This window comes from Pecten maximus, chromosome 10, assembly GCF_902652985.1.
Source record: "Pecten maximus chromosome 10, xPecMax1.1, whole genome shotgun sequence".
NCBI lineage: Eukaryota > Metazoa > Mollusca > Bivalvia > Pectinida > Pectinidae > Pecten > Pecten maximus.
Genome location: NC_047024.1, coordinates 13193078 through 13217797, shown reverse-complemented (window position 1 = coordinate 13217797; position 24720 = coordinate 13193078). Strand labels below are relative to the sequence as shown.

Below are 24720 nucleotides of genomic sequence, written 5' to 3'. Positions count from 1 at the left end.
AGCCTTCCTCACAGAGGCTAACACTCAACTAAAGGCCAAATGTGAGGCAAGGGAGACATATGGAAGAAGAAAGTTCTTTAGAAAGAAGAGCAAAGATAAAATCCCAAATTCAGTCACCTCTAACGATCATGTAAAAGAGGAAGCCTACTTGCAGGACTCATAAAGGTGAAGGTTTTATGAAGGTAAAGGTTTGACAGGTAATTAAAGGTTTTAATTAACTTAGATCAACATGAATGTTTTATTAAATGCAGTTAATTATTATATATGTTTTATTTTTACCTTTCAGAAAATGGAGGTTAAGAAAATGATGTTGCTGGTGTACCCTGTACGTATACACTGACCTTGACATTCAGGAGGTTGGGAGAGTTATAAGGCCTCTTACTTTTAGGCCCTCATAGGACCAGCTGATCAGAGATTAAGACCGTCGAGGGTCAACTGATCACAGTTGAGGATTGCAGAGCTTAAGGACCAAACATTTTGATCCAACATTTATCACCATGTTGGAAGGAATCCCATTTAAGTATGTCAGCCAGGACACCTGGATCCAGCTTGCTAACAAGCTTGATTTTGACACGATGATGGGCAACAACTGGAAGATGCTCGCAGAAAAATTGGGATATGAAGTGGAAGACATCTTGGTAAATTTAGATATGTTCAATATTGTCAAAAACATATTTAGTTTAGTTAGAGTGTTGTTGGATATGAACATCATAAAGTTTATATAAAACATTGATAGAATATATGCTTAAGCTTTAACATGTTTTGAAAAGAAAATTATCTTATAGAAACACTTTCTAAAACACTTACCACTTTTCATTTGCTTTTGGCTGGGAACCGATCGTGCAAGGTGACTTGGTTACCAAAGCTCAACTGCCATGTATTGCATTGCATTTCTTCAGAACATTGAATAGTCTCATTTTATTAGGTCATTTTAACCAAAGGGTCAGTATGACCTGTAACCATTGTGTTTTGTCCTTCGTTGTGTTCCGTGCGCCTTCCACCATCACTAAACTTTCCACATTTCAAACTCTCAAGTTCACTAGTGGGAGTACTAGTCAGCTCAAACCTGCCTAAAATGAACCTGAGATGGTCACCTGTGACAGGTGTTATTTTATTGGGTCTCTGAAATTCAAGATGGCAGTGATATTCGTCATCAAGAACAACAAATTTTAAACTTCTTCTCAAATTCCACTGGTGAGATTTAGCTGAAACTTACCTGAAAGGAGCAGGAGATGGTATTTTTTGGGTCATTTTGAAATCAAAGATGGACACTTTGGCTGCCATTTTTGTCTCGCCTGCAAGAAGTGAGGCTTATGGTGTTACTTTTCCATCGGCGACAGCATCAACATTTCACTTTAAAGTTTTGTGTTTAGATCTGTTAATCAAATCGTATTCATCCAACTTTAACCATATTTGGTATATTGTGAGATCATATATACTGTAAGCGTGATTATTTTCGCAGGGGTTTATTTTGCGATTTCAATATGCAAACTATACACGTTGGGGTAATTTTCGCAATAGATCCACTTTCGCTTGTAGTTCAAAATTACGCAAATTGATATAAAAATAATACACATGGGGGAAATTTTCACGAATAAAAGGAGTCCGCGTAATTAGTGTAAATTTCCCCCTCGCGTAAATTTCAACGTTTACAGCAGTGGACATTTCAATACAGCTTTCATTTGCAAAATATTTTCCAGAACTTATGGTCCAGCAACTTCTAAAGTTTTGTGTTTAGTTCAGTTTCTCAAATGTATCAATATTATTTCAACCAAATCTGGAATATAGTTGCATTGTACAAATGTAGTATAGACATATCAACACAGTCTACAGATTACACGAGTTTTGATTTTTTGCTGTCTATTTGAGTTAAGAACAGTCAAACTTGTCTTATGTGACTTTCCAAGGAAACTGGTCAAAAAGGTCACATGAGACAGGTGGTCACTTAACATAAGTTAAGGTTTTTTAAACGAACATTAATGTTCGGTTATTGCCATCAAGAACTGGACTGAGAAATATGACCATATTTGGTAGCCACATTCACCAATACGCCATCTACTGTCTGTTTCAATGAAATATGGCTGCCCCCATTGCCTTAAGCTTCAAATAATTTACTGGCAAAAACATCTTCGTTTTATGTAGTAGTTTTACCGAAAATGTTGAAATGTATTCAGTAGATGTTTTCAAGATGCATACGATTTGAAAAATACATAACGCTAGCGAAATGTGAAGACTAAATGAACCTGAACTTTGCGAATAACTCCAGGTCAAACCAATATATTTATGTAAACAAATATTGCGCAGGCGCATTCGTCTCCGGATGTTTAGAAAGTTTTCCTCTTCCGTGTTCATTCCAAAACGGCTGACATTATAGCATAGGTCTGCAAATATGTCCGTGATTTACTTAAATGTGTAATATATATATTCTAGAATGTTACATCATTATCAACTAGATGAGTATTTCTATAATTTAGAGAAAAAAATATATCAATAACGGCATACGAGACGATACATTGTATCATACTATAGGTACGAGACGATACATTGTATCATACTATAGGTTACTGTACATGTTTGCGAGAAAGGTAGATACTAGGTGGCATTTGTGGTCAGGGTGACTGGTCATAGCGTTAACATTGTCATCGATTTCCATATTCCATTTTCCTTTGACGAAAACGACCAATAAATCAAATGCAAATGATAATATCTTGTTGCCATGTGCACGGGATTGGTTGTTGTAGGCGATACTTGGAACGTATTTACTGTTGTAAGGGAGGTAACTGCAAGATTACGGAAATCAAACGTTAAACCAATTTGATTGGTCGATTCTTCCATGACTTTGGCAATGGGTTTACAATCGAAGTGACAGATAACTACGGCAATATTCAGATGATATCAACAATAACCTTTTTAGATGCGTGTGGTCGGCAGTTGTCATGTTTAAAATGAACAATTATATAGCTTGTTTTTATTTCGGCAAAGTCGAGAATATTTACTGAAACGGACCACAGGTGAAGCAGACTTGGAAATACCGAAACGAAGAAAAATGGGGCTTAATTATAATATAAATTGGCATTATTTTCAGAGAATTGACCCACATATATGTTTTTCAATGCCTAATTGTATCATATGTAAAATATTAGAGGTTTACGAATTTTAAATTAATTTTTCATTTGCGAATCGCGGCCCGATTGTCGTTAGAGTTGAATTACCGAAATGGTCGATAGTGGACCCAAATCGATATTTTAACGAGAGAATGGACCCAATATAGGATCTATTAATCTTTGGTGTGTGTATAGAGACCATATGCATTTTTTTCATTTACCTGGAAGTATTATGAACGAATTTGCAAAATACCGAATTCACGATCAAATTTTCGATTGTGACGAACTACTGAGACGGTGTTAAGTTCATGTTAAGTCAATCTGATTGAAATCAGCTGTTACATATGTACATATGGCTACGTTTACTATGCAATACGCCCACGTATTTTTTTTTTCAAAGACGGAAAACGGAAATCCGGATTATCTAAAAACAAATGCAAAAAGACTTGTGATATTCACTTAATTTGATATTCAGCCATTAATTGTTATTTGTAGTTTTATAACTTCTGAAATAGTGTGATCGATTCTCTATATAATATTGCTGTGGAACTTGTGTTATTTTTCAAACAAATTCATTTTGATAATTTGTTAATTTAGAACGCTCATCAAGTCATGATCAAGACTTGAAATTCTCGCTACACCATACTTCAAACACAGTAATCAATGAATTGATAAATTGAAAATTGAAGTCAAGCAAATGAGTAAATATTTACCTAAATAATTTTTCAATATACAACACATGTTCAGATGACTATTTGTGCCATGATGTTACAAGATTTCAGTTACAATTCTAAAAGTCAAGCAAATGAGTTAATATTTACCTAAATAATTTTTCAATATACAACATATGTTCAGATGACTATTTGTGCCATGCTGTTACAAGATTCAGTTACAATTCTAAAATTGAATTAGTATGTAAATATATGTTATATATACTGTCAATATCCACAAAGCGAGTGTAGTCTACTGTACTCAGTCATGCCAGTAGATAGCGGTACATATACTTACTGCTTACATCTAGTGCTTACTTGTGTGAATTATAAATCAATAACAAAATTGTTCATATATTTCTATATATGACTTCACAAATTATGTTGTGTCTGAAGATCTGAATGAAGTGAATAAACGATGTATTAAATTATTTTTATGAAATATTCAAGTCACAGATCATTCTCTTTTAAAAATATTGATTTCAGGTCCATTTTCATGGTAATTCAACTATGACGGCAATCAGGCCTCGAATGGCGAATAATTACAAAAATTTTAAATATATCTCGGTCAAATAAACCCCTAATATTTTACATATTATTAATTTTGACATTGGAGAACATATAATTGTGTCCATTCTCTAATATAAGCACTGGTAGAAAGTACAGAATAGAGCTTCATAAATATATTATCAAAATTACTAATTACCCCAATAAATATAACATTTTACATAAACCTCCTATGACTGATGGAGAACTTAAACTTGCAAATCTCCTGTGTCATTCCAATTTTGATATGTGTAAATCAGGGGTGTACAATTCCACTAGCCCGACGCCCGGGGCTAGTAGTTTTCAGGTCAGGGCTAGCTGCTCTATGGCACTGACTAGCCCGTGGGCTAGTGAAAATTTCTTCTTCATAAATCTGCATGAAACGTCAAATTGCTTCTGTACCAAAATTTTCGTTAATAAATCTACATTAAAAGCCAGTTTGTTTCTGTATACAGTTCTGACAGTTGTAAACATGGTATAACTGGTCAAGTTAATAAAAATTTTCAACCACAGGTGGTTGACATCGGTTCAACACATTTCTCAAACGTAAATAATATCTTCATCTAGGTCTATCAAATGCTTAGGTATGCCATTGATAGCATTCAAGCGCACGAGTGATCCAGATGCAAACACGAGTGACCCAGATGCAAACACGGTCTGCCGACATCTCAGTATAGTTACAGAGATAATTAAGATAGGAATTTAATTGTGAAGTGACAGTTAGTGATCATATCACATTTATTGTTGGGATATATAGATCTTATTATCAGTTGAGTTAATCTTCCTGTTAAAATTGAAATTAGATCGTTGGTGCTGTTATATATACAGGTCTGTTTTGACAGATGTTATATTCAAAAACAGGCGTGATGACACTAAATTTCTTAAGCTGTTGGTTTCTAAATAAAGTAGGAGAATCTTGTAGATGTATATTTGACAGATGTTCACAACATTTTCATCTGAAAAACTCTACTTAACATTGTTATAAATTAAAATTTGAACTTTACTTGAATTGTCATGATAATAATTTCCTATGATTATGATTAAAGTTAAAATGATATTGATTTCATTGATATTGGCACCTTTAGTTCCAATCCAATACAATTTGCTAGCTATAAGTTATCCCTCAGGAATGAGATGGAGAACAAAAATATCTAGAAAGTAGTGGATCAGAATGAATTCAACTTCAAGTTCACTGACATGAAACCAGAACTTTTTTTATAGTAGTGATTGAGTTGGTAATGGGTTGGTTTATTGAAATTAGCAGCTTTAGATTTTAAAAAAAAATTAATTATTCCCTCTCATTTAATTTAGATTGAAGTATATTTCAGATTAACTATTCAAAATACAATATTGACATATCGTTGTATAGGTACATGTAACCGTCAGAAAGTTTTAACTCTTATCTACAACCAGTAAAATATAATCCATATTTTTATACTCTTAATTGTTTTGAAGTGTGTAAACTTATTTTACTGTACAGTTAATATCTTTCGCAATAGTTATGACTATTTTCACAAACAGACCATATAACATTCTAAGCAATATTAAAATTATTGAATTCTTTGTTAAATGGCAAGATTCTGATCAATTATGTTGAGGAAAAGGTACATTTCGGAAAACAATATTTAAATGGAATACATATATTGAAAAATATCAAAAGTGCAGGGCTAGTAGAATTTTCATCAGGGCTAGTGGAAAAAATAAGCTACTAGCCCTTGGGCTAGTGGAATTTTTTTAGAATTGTACACCCCTGTAAATATATACACGTACGGTATATATATAGATATAGATATGGAATGATTCACAAATTTGCACACAGTTATGGAATCTTATAACCCCCCCGAAAACTGTTCTCTCCACATACAGGATGTGATTTGTGCAATAACATTGCTGAACTGTGTGGTTCACTATGATTGGATGATCAACATTGGAAAGGGACAATAAATAGGGAATGTGTCATCCCATCGAATGGACTGTAACCGTTATCAGCTTTGAAGTTGAAAATGAAGCTTGAAGTTTTCTTTTCCTGTTTGCTGAATTATTTGATGAAGATAGTCTTTGTATGGTTGTTATTCTTTATCACATTGTGTACAATACTGTAATTATACCAGAAGTATATCTTCTCATATAAAGATTTATTAACATCAAATGATTCCTGAACAAAAGGAGTCAAGTTTTTTTGTTTTGAAGTACCATACATGCTTGAGTACAGTTTCAATAGGATACATTCCTATTTCGAGCCTTGATTAGCAGCTCTGGTTTTGGTTTTCAGTAGTTCTTTATGTGTGTTTCATCATATTAAGTTGAAATATGCTAAACCAACGATGGAACTAGCCTAAATTTAGTGCATATTAGAAGTTGGCATCAATAAGGTCACAGAGTCCTGGCTGTACTATAACTGATGATGCCTTCCCGAAAGAAAGACATATTTTATTTTCATCCATCCAAGATAGATCAACAAACTTCCAATTTCAATTAGGACCTTACAGAAACATGCATGTGTCCAATCATATCAGAACAGCTGCAAACATTTCAAATTATTTGCAATTAATTCCCAAACCAATATCAGTAAATTTATCGACTTTAAACTTAGAAGATTACTGATTTTGCATTAAACAATAATGTTCGTTTACAGTACTTCCAGTACTTTGATTTTTTTTGCAATGCATCAATATTTACACATCTATAACGTATACAGGATGCTTGCATACTATCAAGGGGAAAGTTTGTTTGTTGTTGTTTTTTTTATTAAATCCTGAAATTTCAAGAGAAGCCCTTTTCAACAGAGATGTGTCGTGGTCGACCCAGAGTTTTGGAGTGAATTGCTAAGAAATTACTGTGCTGACAAAGTGTGATAGGAAAGACATACAATTTCGTGAAATTCTTGTTAAAAACACATTTTCAACTTCTCCAGTTCTACCAGTTGAAACTTGCCCAGAGTGATCCTGTGATGAAATTTAAGAGCCCTGGGCAATTAATAAACATCTGTCAAATGACATCACATAAAAGAATGAAACAAATTATAGCAAAGTGTCTCAAAAGTAAAAGGGACATGTATATGCTAGATACATTTGTATTAGAATTACTGCATAAATAGTATCTGCCATCTCTTTACAAATATTTTAAAGGATTGTTTACCAGTTATATCTGTTCAATAAAAGCGGCAAAGGTGTCTTATCATTTACAATTGTGTATATGATATGAATTGTGATGTCGCCTGAAGTAATGATTTTGTTGGAGCCTCGTAGGTAAACCATTTGATAGCTGTAAGATATCGCCTTGGGCAACCATACCTTACTTGGACAGGTACACTGGAAAAAAGTGTTTCAGGCAATGAATGAGATAAATATTTAAATATGATAAAAAGACTGCCTGAGGTTAATTTTGTTTATGTCTAAGGCTTAGTGTCAGATTTTAATGGATTATTATATTGATACCTGTTGTTATGACATAAAGTCATTTTGGACGTGTGGTAGTGTTGTAGTGGTGTTTGACATGGTCTTACTGTGATCTGTGGTAAGTAACATTAACAGTTCTGGACCTAACAGATTATAATGGAGGGTATTGTTTATTGTGTTGTAGTGATGTGTTACAATGTTTTACTGTGATCTGTGGTAAGTTACATCTAACTATTCTGGACATAAGTTATAATGGAGGATAGTGTTTATCCTGATGTGTTTTACATGGTCTTACTGTGATCTGTGGTAAGTTACATCTAACTATATTCTGGACCTAACAGATTATAATGGAGGGTAATGTTTATTGTGTTGTAGTGATGTGTTACAATGTTTTACTGTGATCTGTGGTAAGTTACATCTAACTATTCTGGACCTAATTATAACAGGTTATAATGGAGGGTAATGTTTATTGTGTTGTAGTGATGTGTTACAATGTTTTACTGTGATCTGTGGTAAGTTACATCTAACTATTCTGGACCTAATTATAACAGGTTATAATGGAGGGTAATGTTTATTGTGTTGTAGTGATGTGTTACAATGTTTTACTGTGATCTGTGGTAAGTTACATCTAACTATATTCTGGACCTAACAGGTTATAATGGAGGGTAATGTTTATTGTGTTGTAGTGATGTGTTACAATGTTTTACTGTGGTTTGTAGTAAGTAAAATGTAACTGGTTCCAACAGATGATACAGTATTACAATGTTTTACTGTGATCTGTAGTAAGTAAAATGTAACTGGTTCCAACAGATGATAAAGTAGTACAATGTTTTACTGTGATCTGTAGTAAGTAAAATATAACTGGTTCCAACAGATGATGTAGTAGTACAATGTTTTACTGTGATCTGTAGTAAGTAAAATGTAACTGGTTCCAACAGATGATGTAGTAGTACAATGTTTTACTGTGATCTGTAGTAAGTAAAATGTAACTGGTTCCAACAGATGATACAGTAGTTAGTTATGTTGTACTTAGGTAGTTAATGGTTTACCACCTACATGACTCTGCCTTGTCATGTGACTCTGCCTTGTCATGTGACTCTGCCTTGTCATGTTGTATGATCTGTTTTAGGGAGTAAGGGGGCACTTTGTCCACTGCATCCACAATATATCATGTTTATTAAGACCTGGACAGATTTATTGCATATATATACACGTATATCACACCATAACATCACAGCAACATCAGGTTCTGCACCTGATTAAATTTTGGTGGTCAGCAGTCAAGGTTCATGTTAAATGTCACACTTGACCACTTTTGAAATAAATAAATTTGAACATGTAGTTCATATTCACACCATGACATCACAGCTTGAAATTGTACACCTAATTAGATTTTGATGGTTGTTGGTCAGGAATAAAGGTCAAAGGCCACTTATGTAATAAATTCCACATCATGTTCTCTAGAGTTATCATAGACAAGTATAGTGTACATAACAAACAACAGATCAGAGACAATAGTTAACGAGTCTACAGGTATCCTCTTGTTCTTTTTGTACTTTATTTCCAGGAGTGTATTGGATTTACCTGTAAGTGTCTGATAAGTTACCTGTACATGGCGGATGTGTCCGATAAGTTACCTGTGGCAGGTTTATATTAAGATTTTAGACAGCTTTCTGGTTTATAAGAGACACTTAATTATAAGTTGATGATTTATAAAAGTAAACTATTCTGTATGTGACAGTTTAGATTATAGTCACAATTACAAATAAAATTTTGATGAAAAAAAAAATGGTTAAAACAAAGATTCTCAGAACAATGTGTCAATTCAGAGCAGGCCTTCCTTGGTGTGGTAAAAATATTTTCAAAATATCAAATTTTGTCTGGGTTTCCTGGATTCATTTATTGTCTTACCTGCAGGAAAACATGCAGCAGGGAGATTATGGCATATTGGTGTTTGAATGTTACACTTTTTATCAGGATTTCAAATCCTAACAAATGGTTTGGTTTGTGATGAAAATGATGACATAACATAAAATTTTACAAGGACTACCTGGTACAACACATCAGTGATATTTTGCCATGATTTGAAACTATAGATGGAGGAAAGACGATCCCAATAATGACAAATTTTGTAAATGTAAACAAAGAAACAAAAAGATACTGCATATATACATATACGAGGCCTGGTCACGAGTCATAAAGTTGTCTTCCTTCGTCAATTGTGTTACTATGTTATGTATATACATTTGTATATGTATATACAGTAGTAAAAAAGGACATGGCTTAATTTTTCCAAAGAAACAAAAAATAACTATTTCTCAGAAAAATAAACTCTTATTTTGCATGGAAACTTTTCCCTATTAATCAATGATCTATACAGAAAAATTTATGGTTTTATTAAGCACATTCCTCTGGTGTTTTTGTAAACACACAGTGCACCTTTGTGGTCAAGTAATATAATAGTTTGTAAGATTCAAGAATGGTCTGAAGTACCATGCTTCTTGCTCTTCAATAAAAGTGAAAACACTAATAGTAGACTTTTTTTTTAAAAATTTTGTTTGAAAATGCAGTGATGTGTATTCCCTTAACGATAGATTTCAGGTAGATACATGGAGACCCTGTCTGTTTTGCATTTATACTCCTTTGTAACACTGGAGTTTTGCAATGAGAATCTGAACTGATTAATTAAATTATATGAGGAAAACAAGTACTTTTTCATCAGTATCATACAACCTCACCCCATGTTTCACTGTTCACTGAAGTTTTCTATCCCGGAAAACAGAAGTTAAACACGGGTACATCATTAGTTACTTCAGGATCAACTTAGGGACAGACTAACACCCCTCCCTCTCCACTCTTCTGATCTTATCACCCTTAATCAAGCATTGGCTGATGCAGACGGAAGCCAGTTATATGCACATGGCACACAGCATGTATCTGTATCCAAATTTATTAACAGACCAGGAAGTCTTGAGCTGGGGATTCCCCAACAGAATCTTCAGCCAATCACAATGCTTGTTGAATTAATTGTCAGACTTTTGTTTTAGTCTTTAGCATATAACCTATATGAATCACTCACCAGACAGCTGTTGACTTACTATGTAAACTATTTTTTAAATACATTTCAAAAATATTTCTTTATTGCAATAACATTCAGCACTGCTAGAATCCCCTGCTGACAGCGGATATTGGCAGAGAAAATTTGGTTTTCAAATCTGCAAAAAATTGAAGAAAATTTTTAATGTTTTAACAGGATCCTAGTGCGGCATCGCTATAGCAACCGAAATTTTCAAAGCTACAACTGAAGATTATGATGGTGGGATGGACAGCATATACAAGGGTATAGGGCCATAAACAAATGATGTGACTGAACCAGTTATCATCTGGCCGGAATAATCCATACACATGTATAACCAAACAATGTCCTCTCTCTACCGACTTAATCATCCAATTGTCCTGAATCTTCATTATACATTCATCTAACTGTATCTCTTACATGTTTCCTCCACCAGAGATAAGAATTAAGGTCACAACTAGTACATTGAATAGATTTTTTATTTCTCTGCCTACCGCCTTCATCAGTAATCCGATTGTCCAAGAAACTTCATACAGTAGTTATGCATTTCAACAAACTGCATTTAAAATTGAGGTCATTGCATAAATAGATGTTCATTGTCGTTGCTCCAGGAACTTCATTAATAATCCAATTGTCGTGAAACTCAACCATCGATCTCTTATACTAGTGTGCATTTCAGTCCTCAGGGTTGAAATTAAGGTCACTTACTATAAATAGATTAACATTGGTGATTTGTTAATTGTTGGCATGAACGGATTGGTGTCATCTGCAATGTCTCATTATTGAAATGGGGTCCAGAAAGAGAATACATGGTTATTTGACAAACATTGTACATTAAGCGGTCAGCAGAAACACTGATAAAGAAAACCCTTCTGTCTGATATCTGTTAAGGAATCATAATGGGAAAATTGGAAAGCTGAAGTTGGGAAAGCATTAGTAGACTGGAAATATTTTTAGCTATAAGGTACTTAAATTCAATTATTTTGTTGCTCAGACATCGTATTAAATTGCGTACAAATTGGTTTTCAGAACATTATTAAATTTGCGTAATATAAGATTTTATTTTCAATAAAAAAAAAATTTAAAATTGGTAGATTTGTATGAAATTAACTGTAGGCTGGAGACTTGACATGGTATCCATATAAAGTAAATAGCAGGTCACAGATTTTTGGGATGGGAATTTTTTTTTCTTTATTTCTCCAAAAATAAGCAGTCCTCTGTAAACTTCTTCGATATCTCACTTGGTTTGGGTCCTGATTCCTGGCAATAAAATGCCAAGTCAGCAATTATTGATGGATTAATATTATATAAGCTCCTACAATTCATGTCTTCTACAGTCTTATTTAGGTTCCGTTAGTTTGATGTTTTCATCACTAACCTTCAAATAATCATGTATTTTAATCAATCATGGGTGCATTGTGCACCACTTTGTATTATAACCAGTTGTTGTAATTACCAGATCTATCAAAGTGAAACATTTCATTTGCAATTTCATCCGCATTTGTCATGATTTACGAGATGACTTCTTGTGTAATTAATCAATTCCATTCTTGTGCATTTGATTTATATAAAACTTTCACACGTTTTTAATGACGGAGAGAAGTGCTATGATGACTAAACATTTCCCCTAACATATATAGTGATACACACATGGATAAGTACAAACAATGGAGTGCCCTAGGCTACTACACAGACAGTCATAGCCTTACTGGACATCTTGGACACCAAGCTGTTATTGTTCTACCAGGAAGTCGTACAGGTAACTCGTACAGGTGGACAAGTCTCTTGGGAATTCTAGGACCTATATAGTTATATGTCATACTGGGATTTAAAAAGTTCAATATCTAGCTTGCATTTCAGTAAAGGATGGTAACTTCTCGGTTGAATTTGAATCAGGATGATGGAGTACAATTTCTACCTTGAATTTGGGTAAGGGTGATGATTACTAGTATGACTTTGGGTAAGGATGATGATTACTAGTATGACTTTGGGTAAGGGTGATGATTACTAGTATGACTTTGGGTAAGGATGATGATTACTAGTATGACTTTGGGTAAGGATGATGATTACTAGTATGACTTTGGGTAAGGATGATGATTACTAGTATGACTTTGGGTAAGGGTGATGATTACTAGTATGACTTTGGGTAAGGATGATGTTTACTAGTATGACTTTGGGTAAGGGTGATGATTACTAGTATGAATTTGGGTAAGGGTGATGAATTTCAGCTTAGTTTTGAGTAAGGATGTTGATTTCTATGTTAAATTTGGGTAAGGATGATGATTACTGTCGTGTAAATTTGGGTAATAGTGATGATTTCTATGTTAAATTTGGGTAAGGATGGTGATTTCTATTATGGATTTTAGTATAAGGATGATGATTTCTAGCTTTGACTTGGGTTAGGATGGTGATATCTATGTTGAATTCGGGTAAGAGTGATGATTTCTAGTGTTAATTTGGGTAAGGATGGTGATTTCTATCATGGATTTAAGTAAAAGGATGGTGATATCTATGTTGAATTCGGGTAAGAGTGATGATTTCTAGTGTTAATTTGGGTAAGGATGGTGATTTCTATCATGGATTTAAGTAAAAGGATGGTGATATCTATGTTGAATTTGGGGAAGAGTGATGATTTCTTGTTTACATTTTGGTGTAGGATGATGATTTCTAACTTTAATTTGATTTGGGTAAAGATGATGATGTCTAGTTTGAATGAATTAGGATGGTGATTACTAGACTATGTCTAACTGGATGAAGCCAACATTGACCGTGATGATGCAAAGGCTTGACTCCATGTAACAAATAATATCTTATATTTTTAGCCCACCATCATCTGATGGTAGGCTGTTCATATCACCTTGCATCCGTTGAATGTTGGCCTTCGTAAACCGTCGCTTAACATCCTTCTATAAACAATCCTTGTTATTGCTATTTCTGGAGAAGTACGGGGTGGATTTCTCTCAAATTAAACTGGTTGGTTCCCTTTGGTCCATAGTTGTGCCCATTTGATTTAGAGTATGATCATGATCCAACGAACAAAATGGCTGATAGATGCCCATCTTGGATTTTGACAAGTATTGGAGGGATATTTCTCAGCCTTCACATGTAGATTTTCCCTTGGTCCCTAGTTGTGCTGCTTCAATTTTGTGTCTGATCAGGAACAAAATGGACGTCAGGCAGCCATCTAGGATTTTGAGAGTTGAAGTTTGATATCGCTATTTCGTGAGACTAATGGAAGCATATGTCTCAAACCTCAAATGTAGGTTTCTCTTGGTCCCTAATTGTGCCCATTCAATTTTGGGTCTGATTGGGAAAACGAAAAGGCTGATAGGCAGCCATCTTGGATTTTGACAGTTGTAATTTGTTATTTATGTATTTCAGAAAGTTCTTCTCAGATCTTTTTAGCTTTGACTTCATATGCAGGTTCCCGATAAGCATGTTGTCAAATGAATACGAGGAAGAAAGGAAAAAAGGGAAAATAGAGAAAAGATCAGCCTTTCATATTGGACTAATAAAGATAATACAATGGTGGACTATAAGATCCTTCTTGGATCTCTTGTTGTACAAAAAAAAATCTTTTGGAGACTTATCCAATAGATAGCAATATGAAACGGAATGTTTTCACTCTATTCAAATGTACTTTGGTTTATAAGTGATAATTATAGATTAAAATGCATATATAGAGAAGATTGTGAGCCAATGTGTTATAGTATCAGTTATTTGTCAAAGACACCTGCTAGTAAGTGATATGTGAGATGCCAAACGCGTTAAAATGCAATGTTTGAAAGAGGAAGTCAGGAACTTGCACATTAAAGTGTAGTGCTAGCAGACAGATCAATGGAATTGTATTGACAGGAGATTAAACTGTTACTGTCAATATCTGTTCAGCACTTGAATTGTACATGCAGTAATTAGAAGTTAGTTAATGAATTATGGATTGTGGAGAATGGATTAAAAGACTATCAACACAATAAACACTAAATTTACAAAAATGATGCTGGTCCCCAGAGACGTTGAGTACATTCAGAAACTATCGCTACAAAAGTGTCATTGCTTTTCCCTTCTTCTTTTCTACAGAATATTGAGTGTCGCCAAACACCACATGGTCGCAACACTGTGAAACTATTTGAGGACTATGTTAAGAAGCCTGGAAACTCATGTAACAAAATTGAAAAAGTCATTGGAGAGCATGGAGCGTCCCGATGCATTGGATGTTTTGCTGGATGCAATACCAGGTAAAGATTTGCTGTGTTTTCATGTTGTTGTTTTTTTTAATTATTTTTGTTGGCTTGTTCACTTGGCAAAAGGTGCGAGTGAACATCAGTCTATTTCCTGCTTTCTGTTGGGTTTTTTTTGCCATTTTGAATGTTTTAAGAACTTTTCCATGTGCCCTGTTCCGATATCCAGACATACTATATGGTAATGGCTGTGTTATTTAGTTCAGTGGTTTGTTAAAGTATACCTTTTTGTGAATAATGATAAGGTTGATATTGTCAAGTGAACTAAAAACAATTGTCTTGATCTCCACAATATTAGACCACAATGTTTCTTTTCAAAAAAAAATGTTTAAGTTGTGCTTACAACAGTTTCTTGAGGAGTACTATTGCAGCTTAAGTGATAGCAAAGGATTTACCTCTAATTTTACGCAACCTTTCAAAGATTTAAGTGTTATATTTTTTGCCCTTTTCCTCCAGAAATTGAAAGAAAATACACTGCTGCTATAAGGAACAGGAGGCCGAGAGTGAAGATTGAACCTGGAGAAAACTCTTACAACTTTGCCTCTGGTTGTTGTGCTGGGAGTTGTGGAAGCTCTTCTGTAGCGAATTCCGCGATTTCCCAGCACCACAACATGAACGTGTGTCCCAATCAGTACTTTAACTCTCAGGGCTGCCCTGACATGTCTTCGCACTCGTTGCATGTCACCAAGGAACTTAACACCATGCCTCATAATTATCAGTCTTACAGCTCAACAGAAAGTGTACCACATTCTGGGGTCCATCTATCTAATTCCTCCCAGTACATGTCATCTTACACTGATTCGAGTGTCACAGATGAGAGTATGGAGGTAAACATTGACGTGGCTGATCGCTACGTCCATGACAGTATCCAGAGTGAAGCAGAATCAAATTCAATGGGTTGGTCACATGACGAGAAGGCTGCCCTACCTAGAACCATATTCAAGGCCACACACTATCTTCCATCCCTCAGTCGAGTCCCGCCATTGCTCAACTATAATGACATGCAGGTAGGTAACGAGGAAGTGGTGGAGACTTCAGAACGTATGACAGGACATACTCCTGCTCAATTTGGTCGACAAGTGTCGGAGGAAATGAATACAAACCAGCCTTTAGTTGACCCACAGGGAATGCCAGCACGATCTAGTGCTAACCTTGGACTTAATTTACAGGTTCGCCCAATGAAAGGACAACATACTCCAGCGGACAAAAAGAAATTCTGTAGTCCAAGTCCAACTACTCATGGGAATCCTCTCGCAAAACTGCAACAGTTTACAAACTCTGAATCCTATATGCCTAATGAGGAATACAATTCAATCATGGCTGCCAAAAACCGTGAGGAGATGCTTTATAATCGCAGTAATTTAGAGGAAGTGCAATGCCGCCTTCGTGGTGGTAGTGACCAGGGTGTAGTTCATAGAGACCCACATACGGAAGAGGATTTTCGAAGGATATTCAATTTTAATGGAGGGATCAGAAACCATCGAGGTATGCTTGACCAACAGCAACAGCTTCAAAATCAACGTATTGCAAAGGAAAAGTCTGCTGCGAATAAAGAACCCCCAAAAACATTCCCACGAGCCAAATCAACGATGCATTGTATATCAGCAGTCGGGGGAGCACAAGGCAACCAGCCCTTGGAATGTATGTCAGGGCTCACGAAGTCAAAGTCCATGCCTGACGATATGAAACCTGTGGAGTACCAGAGAAAAAGTAGGTCTTTTATGTATAGTATTCAATAATCTCCAATTTGAAGAAAATCTCTAAGTAGTTTTGTATGGATGTACTGCACATACTTTTTGTTACACATTTACGAAGTCTGAAGAAAATCTCTAAGTAGTTTTGTATGGATGTATTGCACATACTTTTTGTTACACATTTACAAAGTCTGAAGAAAATCTCTAAGTAGTTTTGTATGGATGTATTGCACATACTTTTTGTTACACATTTACGAAGTCTGAAGAAAATCTCTAAGTAGTTTTGTATGGATGTATTGCACATACTTTTTGTTACACATTTACAAAGTCTGAAGAAAATCTCTAAGTAGTTTTGTATGGATGTATTGCACATACTTTTTGTTACACATTTACAAAGTCTCAAGTGGCCTATTCTAATCGCTTTTTGACTGTCGCCTGTCATGGGATGTAAACAATTAATTTACATTTTGACTTTTTCTCAATAACCAAGAGGCATAGAGACATGATATAAGCATTTAGCTTGCTGAGGTGAAGGGCTATCAAGATTGTTTAAATGAATGACCTTGATCTACATTAAAGGTCACCTGGGTCAAATATGCTAAAATCTCTAAACGCTTTCTTCACATTAATCAAGAGCCCCAGAGACCTGATATTGGGCCTATAACATGCTTCGGTAAAGGGCTATCAAGAAAAATGTTGATGGTGTGCTTTTAAAGGCAGGTACATACACTTATTACCATATTCGACCCAATGAGCGCACCCTTAACTTTTTCCAGGAAAAGAGAATGGTGCCCTAATTCAAACATACGAAAAGTTCCTAAACCTCACTCAGCTGTTAATATAATCTTCAGTCTTTTAACCAAAGGATTCCTGATTGTTTCCACTACATGAAGATATGAAAACAAATAAAAAATGTTATTTTTAGCCCACCATCATCAGATGGTGGGCTATTCAAATCGCCCTGCGTCCGTGGTCCGTCGTCCGTCCGTCCGTCCCTCCGTCCGTCCGTAAACAATTCTTGTTATCGCTAATCTTCAGAAAGTACTGAAGGGATCTTTCTCAAATTTCATATGTAGATTCCCCTTGGTGCCTAGTTATGCATATTGCATTTTGAGACCAATCGGAAAACAACATGGCCGACAGGCAGCCATCTTGGATTTTGACAATTGAAGTTTGTTATTGCTATTTCTCAGAAAGTACTGAAGGGATCTTTCTCAAATTTCATATGTAGGTTCCCCTTGGTGCCTAGTTATGCATATTGCATTTTGAGACCAATCGGAAAACAACATGGCCGACAGGCAGCCATCTTGGATTTTGACAATTGAAATTTGTTATCGCTATTTCTCAGAAAGTACTGAAGGGATCTTTCTCAAATTTCATATGTAGGTTCCCCTTGGTGCCTAGTTATGCATATTGCATTTTGAGACCAATCGGAAAACAACATGGCTGACAGGCAGCCATCTTGGATATTGACAATTGAAGTTTGTTATCGCTATGTCTCAGAAAGTACTGAAGGGATCTTTCTCAAATTTCATATGTAGGTTCCCCTTGGTGCCTTGTTATGCATATTGCATTTTGGGACCAATCGGAAAACAACATGGCCGACTGACAGCCATCTTGGATTTTGACAATTGAAGTTTGTTATCGCTATTTCTCAGAAAGCACTGAAGGGATCTTTCTCAAATTTCATATGTAGGTTTCTCTTGGTTGCCTAGTTATGCATATTGCATTTTGAGACCAATCGGAAAACAACATGGCCGACAGGCAGCCATCTTGGATTTTGACAATTGAAGTTTGTTATCGCTATTTCTCAGAAAGCACTGAAGGGATCTTTCTCAAATTTCATATGTAGGTTTCTCTTGGTGCCTAGTTATGCATATTGCATTTTGAGACCAATCGGAAAACAACATGGCCGACAGGCAGCCATCTTGGATTTTGACAATTGAAGTTTGTTATCGCTATTTCTCAGAAAGCACTGAAGGGATCTTTCTCAAATTTCATATGTAGGTTTCTCTTGGTTGCCTAGTTATGCATATTGCATTTTGAGACCAATCGGAAAAACAACATGGCCGACAGGCAGCCATCTTGGATATTGACAATTGAAGTTTGTTATCGCTATTTCTCAGAAAGTACTGAAGGGATCTTTCTCAAATTTCATATGTAGGTTTCTCTCGGTGCCTAGTTATGCATATTGGGACCAATCCGAAAACAACATGGCCGACAGACAGTCATTATCGCTAAATCTTAAATTTTATATATAGGTTCCCCTTGTTTGAAATGTACTAGCTATAGAGGGCTGTTTATGAAAATACACAGATTAGTAAGACTTAGAGGAAGGGAAAAGTAGAGAAAAGATCAATCTGACATGGAACCTATAAAGATCATTCAATGGTGGGCGCCAAGATCCCTCTGGGATCTCTTGTTCACATACAGGTTTCGAATTCCCTGTACTTGGTTTTATTAAGGTCTTCATCTAGATCTCTATTTTGTGTTTTTGTAAGCGTACAGTGCACTTAATAGGTTGAATACGGTATATGAAATTGAACTAAAAAATCAACAAGAAAGATAAATAGGTAATAATTAAGTGCCCAGTATCCAAATGAAAGAGGAAGTCTATGTCAAGGGCTGCAGTTAAAATAATGATACATTTGTAACACAAGAATACTAAATTACCTCAACAGCTCTGAAGGTGAACTCCTTTATAACTGTTCAGTGGTATCTTTATTATTTGCTAGTGGTTTGAGAAAAAAAAGGTCTATTGTTAAAGTATAGCCTGTTCAGTACCAGAGAAGATAGGTCTTGTTAAAGTATAGCCTGTTCAGTACCAGAGAAGATAGGTCTTGTTAAAGTATAGCCTGTTCATGAGTAACAGAGAAAGTAGGCCTTGTAAAAGTTTAGCCTGTTCAGTACCAGAGAATATAGGTCTTGTTAAAGTATTCAATATCAGAGAAAACAGGTCTAATTAAAGTATAGCTGGTTCAGTACCAAGTCACATTCCTCACCTCGTTATACCGATATTTCAATGTTTAAAATTGTGTTGTATTATTTGTATTGTAGACTTCTGGCATATCAAGGTGTTTGTGACATACTCCAACGACAGTAAACGCCACATCCAGAGAGTACTCAACCTGTGTCGCTGTCTGGAGAAGAACGGTTTCACATGCTGTATGGATGTTTATGATCACAAGATGATTGATAGCATTGACAAAATTGAGTGGTGTAACCAGCGGTTTTCTGAGGTCAGTATAAAGTACAAATGTACCTCGATTGACAACTCATTATAAAGCCTATTCTTGTAGTCTCTTCCATTCTGGAGTTGGACCATCTATACATATCATAGATGAAATCATTTACAATAATAAAACAGTAATTTCTACCAGTAATTATTCACTGTACCAATGGTAATAGACAGTATTATCAGTGATTGTTGACAGTACTGTACAGCACTACTGGTGATTATTGACAGTACTACCACAGTACTACCAGTGATTATTGACAGTACTACCACAGTACAACCAGTGATTATTGACAGTACTACCACAGTACTACTGGTGATTATTGACAGTACTACCACAGTACTACCACATGTACAGTACTACTGGTAATTATTGACAGTACTACCACAGTAATACCACAGTACTACCACAGTACTACCACAGTACAACCAGTAATTATTGACAGTACTACCACAGTACTACTGGTAATTATTGACAGTACTACCACAGTACTACCACAGTACAACTGGTAATTATTGACAGTACTACCACAGTACTACCGGTGATTATTGACAGTACTACCACAGTACTACTGGTAATTATTGACAGTACTACCACAGTACTACAACAGTACTACTGGTGATTATTGACAGTACTACCACAGTACAACTGGTAATTATTGACAGTACAACCACAGTACTACCACAGTAGCACCAGTGATTATTGACAGTACTACCACAGTACTACCAATGATTATTGACAGTACTACCACAGTACTACCAGTGATTATTGACAGTAATACCACAGCACTACTGGTGATTATTGACAGTACTACCACAGTACTACTGGTAATTATTGACAGTACAACCACAGCACTACTGGTGATTATTGACAGTACTACCACAGTACTACTGGTAATTATTGACAGTACAACCACAGCACTACTGGTAATTAGTGACAGTACTACCGCAGTACTACTGGTGATTATTGACAGTACTACCACAGTACTAACACAGTATTGTGGTGATTATTGACAGTACTACCACAGTACTACCGGTGATTATTGACAGTACTACCACAGTACTACCGGTGATTATTGACAGTACTACCACAGTACTACTGGTGATTATTGACAGTACTACAACAGTACTTCTGTTGTCCTTCCATCATGACCATCACATGTCAACTTTTCTGTTTAAACAGCTTCTTCTCACAGACCAATAGTCCCAGAGTCATGATATTATAATTAGCTGCTAGGTTCCTTGGATGAGGCCAAATAAAATTTTCTGAAAGATATGATCATTAACAATATCTAAGGCCACAGTGGTAAAACTTCTTTAACCTTTAAATTAATTCTTCTCACTGTCTAAGACTCCAAGAGTCATGAAATTTGGCTGAAAGGTTCATATTCATGGTCACAGGGGTCAAATTTGGTGGATCAAGCTTATCATTTGACTTACAGTGGAACTTGTTTCACATTTGAAAATCTGCTTCCATCAGCCTGTAGAGATATTTTCTGTCACAAGTGATTCCAGGTCCAACTATGTTATGTATTGCAGACCTGATATATAGTTTGTGTATCTATAGAGAATACATGATCAGTGTCTTCAAATATAAGCTGTATTTTGGCGAGGGTAAAGAAAGACAAAAGTGGCGAGCCTTGGCGAGCCACTTTTGTCTTTCTGTCCCGAGCCAAAAATACAGCTTCTATTTTAAGACACTGACCATGTATTCTATTTATCCTGCAACAGTCATAAAAATAATCATCAAAAATAATCATTTTGAAGTGAAACGGTGTCAAAAATGACAGAAATATGTTCGCCTTTTAAACATAGTTTCACTTTGAAGTAGGTCAGTCGAACTGACGCACGTGCTAAGATTCCAAAATACAGCTGTTTTCCGTCACTGCCGTATACAGCAAAAATATATACGGTGGGTGTATTCCGACAATGCGGTGGCAGTTGCAGGATAAATGTTTATATACGTATACTGACTTTATGTATTTCTCTACTTCAGGCTGACTTTGTACTAGTGTGTGTGTCCCCTAATTACCTGACAGAGGCTACTTGTGTTGTGGAGAACAACGAGAGTGCTCTTCATACTGCATATATCTATCAGCTCATGGAAAGTGAGATTCAAAATGGTGGTGCAGACATAGAGACAAGGTTTATCCCAGTCATGTTTGATGGGGCTCGCCCCGAGGATATTCCAAAGGTAATGCATCACAGACTCTGCTATCTCTGGCCTAAACAGTACCGTGATCTGTTGTGGTACCTCACCAAGCCGGAGACTCGCACGAAGACCAAAGCCAGTAATTATGTGGAACAGTGTCCCAGATCACCGAAGTCACCTAACATCCCCACATGAACACCTTAATTCTGACACCGTTTTCTGTAGGTTTGTAGGTGACAGTGCCCTGTGTGAGGAAAACATCTGTGTTGGACAACATCTGTGGTGCAAAACACCTGGAGTTTATTTAAGAGGAATAGTGTTCAAAGTGTATACAGTAAAACTCGGATAAGTCGAAGTCGACGGGACCGAGCAAAATATTCGACTTATCCGATGGTTCGACTTATCCGTGTCCGTTTGTATATGGAGACAAAACACCCGACTATCATCATTTGTATGCATGCAGAACTGGTGCTTGATAACATAGTCGAAAATAAGCAATAAATGATAACAAAGAAATTAATTAATTGTACATGATAACACTTATTCCTTTATCTAATAAACAATATTGTGCACAGTTACGGATCAAAACAAAATTCATGCGTAAAATCATCTTTGACATAGATACGCGATTTACACACGGGAGTCGTACAATGACAGCATAATATTTTACGAAAACGATGATACATTATAAGAATATAAATGTATACAGTGTACTCATATTATTTATCTTAAAATCCATTTATATTGTTTTACAATTTAACAATATGAATTTAAACAATAAACAGTTCAGGAAAATTTGATCGACCGTACGCATGCTGATTTTGTATCAAAGGTGAAGGCCGCGGCCAGTGTTTATCAGCTGCATGATCATGCATTGCCACGATCTTTTGAATAGAGTTAAAAAACATCCCGCATATCATTGTTACTATTGCATCGTCGCATGCAGAATTTAGGCATATCTAAATAAATCAATGACATACAAGTATTTCTGTGCATTTTTCGATGGAAGATATGTAATTTATTGTTTACTTTTTCCTTATTTTATTTGGCGGCCATGTGTATGAAAACAGTAAACAAAACATATAGGCCTATTGGTTTGTACATTAAAACGTGCACATTTTATTCTTAGTTATGTATACCTTCACCCGTGCACCTGTATAAACAATGGGATGATGTACGACCGACAGCCGAAACCTAACAATAGGCTCTGGTAACACTGTTACAGCTGATCGGTCACACTCGGTCAATCAGGCGAAGCCAGCAGATTTTACCTGAGATAGCATGGCGCCTCGATGTTCGACACAAAAATGGAAATTTTGGTATAGTTTAGAAGGGAGGGACCACAAAATATATTCGACACAAGTATTCGATTCAACAGTGTTCGAATCATCCGTGCTTAATTTACTAAGATAAAGAAGGGAAAAAATCGGGACCGAACGAAACGTTCGACTCATCCGATGTATTCGATTCAACCGTGTTCAATACAAGTGAGTTTTACTGTATGTGGAAACTTAAGTGATCAAACTGTTGGGGAGATGTATATGGAGTAGTTAATGCCATCTTATGTTTGAAAACTGTGTATATGGGTTAAGTATGTAGTGCCATACCAATCTTCTCAGTATGTGAAGTGATATTCAGATATGTTACCTGGTAATTGAAAATCTAATTTGTCACTTTTCATATAACAATTTCTTAGCTCACTCTGTCACATTTCATTTGGGTATTCCTTAGCTCCCTTATAGACATAAAGGTGTTTTAGAGCTCACTAACTTCAAAGTTTGGGCATTTTCCTTTTTTTCAATTATGACATGATTTACTTGAAAATGGGACCAATCGTGGCCCCAGAAGTCTTCAGAATAAACTCTTAGGACATGTAAATTAGGTGTTCTGAGGTCACTGACTGACTATAAAGTGAAAATTTCTGTTGAATATTCCAGAGATTGACAGATATAAGTCAGTTGTACATCATCTCACCGACATATTGTTTAGAAGTTTGACTGAATTTGACTGAATTTTGAAAATATTTTTATATATATTATTTGGAAAATATTTTGATATGTAAATTCAAACATTCATCATCTGAAAACGTATTAACTTTCTAGAGAAACGTATCCTTAGGTGATACATATTGTTATATGAATGTTGTATTATATATGACCCAGTATGGTTTTATTACTGTTGATATTTTATTGGATTTTATTGACGGTTTAAGTTGTTTTTTTTATCCAATCTGTTATTGACAATTGTCAATTAGGGCAACATTGTGATGTACATTATTGCTTCGACATCACCAAGTGATGTTTTGGAGATTTATCTTACTGTAACATATTTATTTCATATTGAACTGCAGCTACTTACGAATATTTGTAGTAGTCGGGTGCACATGGCAGAGTGGATAAATTGCTCACCTAATCACCGAGGCGCCTGGGGTTAATTACCCCATTCAGATGTGAAAAGGTATATGGGGTCACCGAAGTTTTATCTGGGTACTCCAGTTCCCATCCATATTATGATCCCAAGTGTTCTATCTTGGTTGACAAAAGTGATTAATAAAGTGGTTTGTTTTA

The 24720-nt window shown here is 35.6% G+C and overlaps 1 protein-coding gene across 2 annotated transcripts; it reads left to right on the top strand.

Moving 5' to 3' along the window:
- Nucleotides 1-524: 524 nt before the first annotated feature.
- On the top strand, nucleotides 525-23135 carry LOC117335557. 2 transcript variants are annotated; one of them, XM_033895633.1, is made up of 5 exons: nucleotides 525-638; nucleotides 14912-15069; nucleotides 15529-16782; nucleotides 19824-20005; nucleotides 21998-23135. In XM_033895633.1, exons 2-5 carry the CDS (start codon nucleotides 14970-14972, stop codon nucleotides 22346-22348), a joined length of 1887 nt encoding a protein of 628 aa, XP_033751524.1. In that variant the 5' UTR covers nucleotides 525-638; nucleotides 14912-14969; the 3' UTR covers nucleotides 22349-23135. The 2 variants fall into 2 exon arrangements, with proteins under 2 accessions (XP_033751524.1, XP_033751525.1); XM_033895634.1 differs by lacking the exon at nucleotides 525-638 and adding an exon at nucleotides 12567-12763.
- The last annotated feature ends 1585 nt before the right edge of the window (nucleotides 23136-24720 follow it).

What these genes read in the sequence shown, in the direction of transcription:
- LOC117335557 (XM_033895633.1), top strand. Translation starts at nt 14,970, where the DNA reads ATGTTAAGAAGCCTGGAAACTCATGTAACAAAATTGAAAAAGTCATTG. An exon ending in TTTGCTGGATGCAATACCAG is followed by an intron (nt 15,070 to 15,528) that starts GTAAAGATTTGC and finishes CTTTTCCTCCAG; the next exon opens with AAATTGAAAGAAAATACACT. An exon ending in TGTGGAGTACCAGAGAAAAA is followed by an intron (nt 16,783 to 19,823) that starts GTAGGTCTTTTA and finishes TTTGTATTGTAG; the next exon opens with ACTTCTGGCATATCAAGGTG.